This window comes from Hydra viridissima, unplaced genomic scaffold (genome assembly GCF_058129835.1).
Source record: "Hydra viridissima isolate aposymbiotic clone 2 unplaced genomic scaffold, HvirCarnegie_v1 scaffold_6, whole genome shotgun sequence".
NCBI classification, from domain to species: domain Eukaryota; kingdom Metazoa; phylum Cnidaria; class Hydrozoa; order Anthoathecata; family Hydridae; genus Hydra; species Hydra viridissima.
In genome coordinates, this window is record NW_028324305.1 from 18,813,298 (window position 1) to 18,821,116 (window position 7,819).

Genomic DNA, 7,819 nt, shown 5'->3' on the forward strand with positions numbered 1-7,819 from the left:
GGGTAAAACTTAAAGATAATATTTACAATTTTATCATTTTCCCTCACAATACTTATTAAACTAAAGTAATGTATTTTAAAAAAATATTTAACAAAGGAACGTTGTTACGTAGAGGTTGTATTTCTTCTTTGCCGACAAATTTTCTCAATCGCTCTTCGTTTTTGACACGAAAATTTTCGACGAACACCTTGATCGCTTTGCAATAAGATAGAAATGTTCCTGTTGCTAAACGTGTTTTTGAAAAGCGATACACTCTTTAAAAATCTTTTGCATTAATTTTTTAAACCTTTATCATCCTTCGGGAACAGAAGGATTAATTTGCTCCACGGACAACATGCCCATTTTGTTTCGAGCATTTAATTCTATTGCTTGATATTGTTCAAAAATGAAACTCTTTCGGCAGAGGGATTTCCTTTGCGTAACTTTTTTTCAACTCTGAAAAACATCAAATGGTTTTTGATAATCCGAAATTCCGAAATAATTTTTATTGAAATTAAGTTGGTACCTCCCTACTGAAATCTAACTTTTAATCTACAACTACTAAAAGCTTGATATCAATTTTTTATATTTGGAAACTCTATTAAAACTAAAAGATAAATGAAAATTGCATGTTTTCTTGCTAAGTCAGCATAACTTCTATAAAATCTCACCTTTACATTCAAACTATCTTTTTTGAACTTGAAGACAAAAGATTTAACAAAACTGAAGATATTTACGTTTTCGTAAGTAAAATACATTAAAACTTGATGGTCATAAAAATTGCCTCTAAAAAAAAATTTAAAAAGAAAAGGTTTTTTTTGTTAAACGTTGCTATGAAGTTGCTGAGGAGTAAGAAATTGCATTAACCAAAGTTATGGCTTTTTTTTTCTTTCTTTTAACTTTTAAAGCAAATATTAGTCAAAGAATAATACGGACTTTGTATTTCAATGGTTGAAATAAAAAAATTCCGAAAAAAAAAAATCCTTTTTTTATTTGATTTTTAAAGGCGATGGTGCCACCTTAAGCAAATTGATGACAAAATGTGTTAAAGCCTGTTATACTGCCGCATGTGGCAACATCAAGTTCTGATTTGACATTCATGTTTAAATATTTACGCAATTTTTTTTAGTCCTTATTTGTAATCCAAATTATTTTTTATGTATTTTTTATCTATCTAATTTTTTAAGCTGAAAGTTTTTTTTTACGTTCAAAATAAATTGTTCATTTTTCTATTAAAGTAAAAATGAATTAAAACAATATCTGGAATCTTTTTTGCTTCTCATGAAACAAATTATTGCTTTTTCTATTGAAAATAAAAAAAGTTAAAAAGCTGTCTCTTGTATCTTTCTTATTTCTCCATCTTTTTTGTATTTTACGGAAAAAATCTTTATTTGATGAAAAAAATGAAGTTAGTCAATTTGCTGAGTCACAACTTTGGAAAGTTTCATCAACTGCCTCATTAAATTTTTAGCTGCCATCTTTTTTGCAATTCTGCTCAGTCTTACTTTTCTTTGTGAATTTACGTTTTTCTGCTTAGCGAAGTCTTTCTTTTAAGAAGTGTCTGTTAAAAATAATGTTTTGCTTTTTTTGCATTATGAGTTCTTTGAAGTTGGAACTTGAAGTTTCAATACCCTGTTATAATAGAGTCTTTTGATTTTGGGCTTTGAAATCAACTTTGCATAATTCAAATGGATGATTAGTGACAAAAAAGCCCAAACAGTCTTCATCACTAAAAACTATAGAACTCAATGGAAAAATCCCTGTAAATCGAAATCCTGACACTCTACTTTTAGGAGTAAATGCTAAAGGGGAAGCAATACCAACCAAGTATAAAATGTCATAAATTGTTTTAGGTTTACCTGGATTGTTCAATAGAGAAGGATTTAAATGGTTCATAGACAGTTCTGTCCTAAAGTTGTTGCTTGTGGCTGGAGTGAGGTGGCACAGTCATCATGATAACCTTTTTTTTCTTTTGCTAGATAAAGCGTCTCAATAGAAAGTGTGGGTCATGATTGTCCAGAATTATTAAGACTGGCTGCTCCTTTGAACATTTTGTTGATGTAATAAAGTGTTTCATAAATAAGTATAAGCTATCAGCTGTCATCCAGCCTCACACACAAGCTGTCCCGACAGTTCCAGGTGAAGCACCGTGTACCATTGAGTCTTTGGAATGCACTCTAGGAAACACCATAAATGGAGGAAATGCATTTCCTACAGCATTTACTGCAGCAAGCGTTGTAATCAGATTACCCCTCTCTGCTGATGTAATTTTTCCTACTTATTACTCTATTTTACAGGCAATGACTTTTATATTTCCTTCATTCTGTACTGTAAAATAACCTGTCTCATTTGCGTTATTGATATCATAAGGATGAAAATTATACTTTCTAAGTATTTCTTCCAGATTTTTTTAAAAGTTCTGAAATATTTTTTTTATTAAAACTTGTTTCACGTGACAAACTGGCTGCTTCTGGTCTGCAAAAAGAAAGATCTTTAAATCTATTCATAAAACCATACAGCCGTCTACTCCAGCAGTCAGGTTTTTTTATCCATGATTGAGGAAAAATTTTCCTGTTGAGTCAGCAAAGTCAAAAGCTAATTTTTTTAAGTGAGTAAAGATAATACCCTAACCCTAACCCTAACCCTAACCCTAACCCTAACCCTAACCCTAACCCTAACCCTAACGTAATATGTCCTGGAGACCTTCACAATCTAATCTTTTAACAATGTTTCTTCTTCGTTAGTGAAAACCTGTCCGCATTTGGCAGTTTTGTGTGTACTTTATTTAATCAAGACCATATTGTTTAGCTTTTTCCAGATACCGACATAAATTCCAAAACGCAATTTTATTTTATGTTTGCTTACAGCAGAAATGCTTTGCCCTTTCTTAAGTACCATACGCACTACATATTTACAGAACTTGTGTTACCGATTTTTTTTCAATCCATTTTCGATTTCTGACCATATTGACTAAAACAAATACAACATAAACAACCATTATTGTTTATAATGAATTTGTGTGGGTATTACTTTGTTAAACTATTTTTTCAGAATAATATACACATTGAATATTATAAAACGATAATGAAATTAAACTTAATTCAAAATTTTTTACTTCATGAAATTAAAAAAAGCTATTCAAAATACATTTTTTATCTATTATATTCATATATTTAAAAGTTGTTAAAATACAAAATAATAATAACACAATTCCTCATAACCTGAAACTATTATATATATACATATATATATATATATATATATATATATATATATATATATATATATATATATATATATATATATATATATATATATATATATATATATATATAATGTACATATATATACATAATGTAAATATGATTTAAGACAAATCTCTGTGCAGTATAATATATTATACAATTCAATATAAAATAAACAATCCTTATTTATTGTCTAAAAAAAAAAGAGAAAAATATATTTTTGTATTTATCTGGAGCAGGTTTAAGCCTGTAACCTCAAAGTTCTAAAATAGTGTTTTTGTAAAGTAACTTAATCATAAAATCATATCCTGTATTTGTGAAGATTCACTTAATAAAAGAAGTTCTAGGTCCTGCAGATACATTCTGTATATTGCTTCAACTTTAGCAAAACCAGGTATATAAAGCAGAACTTTCCAGTAAATTTTTCTAAGTCTTTTTTAAGTTTAAAATTTATGTGAAACAATTTAATTCACAGATTTAAAAATGTTGCAACGAGCCCCGACATGGGGTTGGATTGCAAACAATGGTACCACCACCAGCTTATATTGGCAATACCTTACCACGAGAAATATGGGAGCATAAAAACAGAGGAAGAACAATCTTAATCCTGGGGGCTAAGGTTGATCTTGCTCTGCTTATAAATTCTCATTTGATAACCATGGCTCTAAATAGCTATCTATTGCTCATCGAGGCTTAGCTTATACAACTCATAATTCAGATTTTTTCGGCCACATCTTTTAAACCCCTTTTGTCTGAATTTCTTTTTCCGACTGGCCTCCAGAGTATAGTTCATTTTTGTTCACAGACTAACAAACTTGGCAAAGAAAAGCCCTTTACAATTAGCTTTGAACTTGCCAACGGCCTTTTTGCTTTCCAGGCTGTAATAGGGATTATCCTAAGGGTACTCGCTGAAATCATAATCGTCTGAGAGTGCCTACAAGTCTTCGTAGTCATCTTCATTCTCAAACTTTAACAACAAGCTCTCGTTATTGCTATATAACAAACTAGCCTCGTCGCCAACCTACCCGTAAGATTGCTGTTGCTAAATTCACTTATCAAGAATTAAGATAAGTTAAAAATGCTCAGGATGATATGTATTTGCCTATTCAGATTGAGCTTTTGTTACTACAAACTACTAACAGGTCTCCATTGAATATTTCGTGCAACAGCTAAGCCGGGTCTGCAACGAGGCGACCCATGCTATCTCTTTCATAACCACGGACAAACTCAATCCAATTGCGCTTGCGCTGAATTTCCACAATTTACCTAAAGGCTGCATTTTTTATTATCTTAAACATATCCCCTTTAAATATTAGGCCCTTAATCATCATTCAGCTGAATATTGCGATGCCATTTAGGCCGCCCACCTGAGCTTGACCGCACATTGGATTTTTGTAACATGCATACCATGAGTTTTGGTAATGTACGACAATTCAGGACCAGCTTCCTGTTACTAACTCTAAATGTTTCAGTTCCAGTAGGTAATCACTAAGTGCGTTGTGTTGTGTTCAGGATATTCGATATTAGTCTCAATAATGTATCCATATTCGTCATCGTCAGGAGGAGCCAAAACCTCTACTATATATCTATATTCTGTATCTTCGGAAGTGGCAAACTTCTCGTTAATGGTAAGCCCATTCAGCAATTTTGACCCAGAGAAACCCTCCAGGTTATTAGTACACACTGAGAAGATCCGAAAATTACTAATCCCAAAAACTATCATTGGCGTCCGAGAGAGTAAACTGCTTTTAAAGTTTGTGCTTTTAATTGTAAATGTAAAAAAAAAAATAAGAGATGTTGACGGCTTTTTCTTTTCATAGCTCATTTTAATATCATGTATAGAAAAAGTTCTAAAATATTGCTTTCCATTAAGAAAGCAAAGAAAATAGTTTAAAATTTTTTCTTCTAGAACTAAAGTTTTACAGTATTATTACGGTATTGTAGATTAAACTCTTACGGCAAAAACTTTTTGAAACTTGATGTCAAAAAATTAAAAAGTATGTGGTTAATTGTGTAACAAATTAAAGTAGATAAATATTCTCGAAAAGAGCGCATTTTATTTAGTTTATTATGAAAAAAATTTTTGAAACTTTATTCTTAACAAATTACAAAAAGTTCTAGAGAAAAAATATGTGAAATGCTTTTCCGTTATTGGTCGAAGTATTTTTCATGTAGGTACAAAAACTACTCTAAACAACAACTTGGTGGAAGCCACAACAAAAGACAGAGTTGCCGCTAAAGTAGTTACTATGTTAGACATTGATTCATCTGTTGCTTCTACACATGGAACATTAGGGTTTAAACAAGCACAAGGAGGAAGCCCATTTCCAATCCTTTCAGGTGAATAATATCTTTGTTAGATGATTTTGACTTTTTATTATTTTAGTAAATTAGACAATGTTTCTAAAATTCGCTACTTTACTTGCAGGTTCCGCTAAGTTTGAACACCTCTTACTAGAAAAAGATTACCTAGCAGCTGAGGACATTGGAAAAGTTCACGTGAACACTGGCCTTTCAGATTCTACAGATCAAAAACTTGTTTTTACCTTCAACAATGTGTCACAGACACGAAGTGTAAAAAAAAAAGTTGCACCTAACTTTCAATCTTTCGGGAAACAACTTGCTTCTAAACTTGCACACACTGAAATTATTATTTCCTCAGAAAACAAGTCAACAGCACCAAAAGCAGCTGCACACTACATTTGTGCAAATTCACTTCTTGAACAAACCCATCTCAAACGAGAAGTTTATAAGATCATTTTGTAAAGTTTGCAATTGATAGAGAAGTTGTTATGCACAAAATCAACTTTGGTATCATTGGTTTGCAACAACTTAGCTTAACTGGTCACAAGAAAGCTGCTGACCTTAAAGGATTCATCCATAAACTTTCAGCTTTTGCTTGCTGTTATCGAGAAACTTCCAGAAACCAATGAGAATCTCAAAACCATCTTAGAACTTGTTTATGTGCACCAAATCCGTTTCTCCTTGTGATTTGAAACTTGCAAACTTTAAATATAGAATTCAGTCCCATTTTAGTTCTCACCCTAGAGTTTGTTTTTTTGTTCAAGCAAAGAACATTTCAAGGTATGGAGATTTTAAAAGATTTAAGAAAGTTTATGAAGCCTTTGTCTTCTCTGGTTTAAAATGCCAAAAATCAAAAAGTGCTTCAATACTGTCCATTTTTCATTTATAAAAATGCCTGATGATTTTCTTCTTTTTGATCTTATTCATCCAATTCTCATTATCTTATTCACTCCATCTGCCATTATGAGTTGTGAACCATCTGCTTAAACCACTCAAAGATACATAGCTTAATACTGAAAAGTGGCTGGTTGCACTTTATATTCAAATCAAGCCATGCCACGGTGGTCAGTTGGAAGGACCAAATTGCAGAATGCAGTTAAAGAACAAGACTTGCTTCAACAGTTATCTGAAAGACAATCTGCATTCCAAGTTTTTGGCTTCATTGGCAAATTCGATATTATGTGCCATGGTATTAATCGCAAAAGTTTTAAACGCAACCTTCTTTTCTGAACGCCAATGATTGGTTTTGGAATTTTTTTTTTTTTTGATCCTTAAGGTATGTACTATCAATCGTCCTAAGCGTTTTTCTGAGTGAAAAAGGGTAGTATAAGTTCAATTTTTGGAACAAGGGTACAATACTTACAAAGTCTAATTATCAAGCTTTGAGCTGTCCACAATTCAGGCACTGTGGATTGTTTGCTTTAGCAACACATTAGCGAGTAGTATGACATCAATCTTCAATTATATGTTGAGTAATCACCAACCTCTTTGCAACGGAACGCATTCCAGTATCCATGATTCCAACACCGAGCCTGTAAAGTCTCCCATCACATATATAACAGTGCTGAGCATTATTGAACGCTATTTGGTCAACTTTTGTGATGATCATATCTTTTTGAAGACTCTACGAATCTTTTCCGATTCAACTAGGATAGAATTCAAGTAGTGTTCCACAGCATTTTCACTACGGTACGGTTCAATAGTGACTTTTCATTCTTTCTATCGCTGTAGATTACTATATGTTTAGAGCTGCATGGAACTAGCTTAAAACTATGACAAGTAGTAAACCAAGATGATGAATTTTTGTTTAAACATTAAAATCAAGACATGTGGTATTCACTTTCAATTTCCTGATTTTCTTTTTACGTTTTTGTTTGGCTAAACCTAATCAATGTTAATTCTTCGGTTTCAGCCGCAGTTTTCTTTGGCTTATTCTTCTTCGCTTAAACCGTTATACTCTTCACTGTATGCTTTTGTGGCTTCCAGATATTTTGCTTTAGGAGTTTGTCTTGCTTCACATTGTCAGCATATTGAACTTTAGCTTTTAAAAAATGAACAAGTTGTTAATCTTCCCAATTTGTATTTTAGTTTACAGCTGGAGTTATTGGCTACCCAGAATGCAATAAAATGCGATTGAAAGCTCTCAGGTATGACCGCCACTGACAAATTAAGTCGATGCGGATTGAGTTTCCATGATCAATTACTCCTGCCAACAATTTTAAATTTTTTTTAAAAAAAATAACGCAGTCAAAGCATTTGAAATAGCTTATCAGTATTTGAAATAGCTTATC

At 32.0% G+C, this 7,819-nt stretch overlaps 1 protein-coding gene across 1 annotated transcript in view; it reads left to right on the forward strand.

The window, feature by feature from the left end:
- LOC149887381 (uncharacterized) overlaps window positions 1-7,810 on the forward strand; it is a 9,168-nt gene extending 1,358 nt beyond the window's left edge. The window contains exons 2-3 of the mRNA XM_090090642.1: window positions 5,400-5,564; window positions 5,653-7,810. Of these exons, the coding sequence (XP_089946768.1) occupies window positions 5,400-5,564; window positions 5,653-5,990 (503 nt within the window). The 3' untranslated portion in view covers window positions 5,991-7,810. The remainder of the gene's footprint in view (window positions 1-5,399; window positions 5,565-5,652) is intronic.
- Window positions 7,811-7,819: the final 9 nt, after the last annotated feature.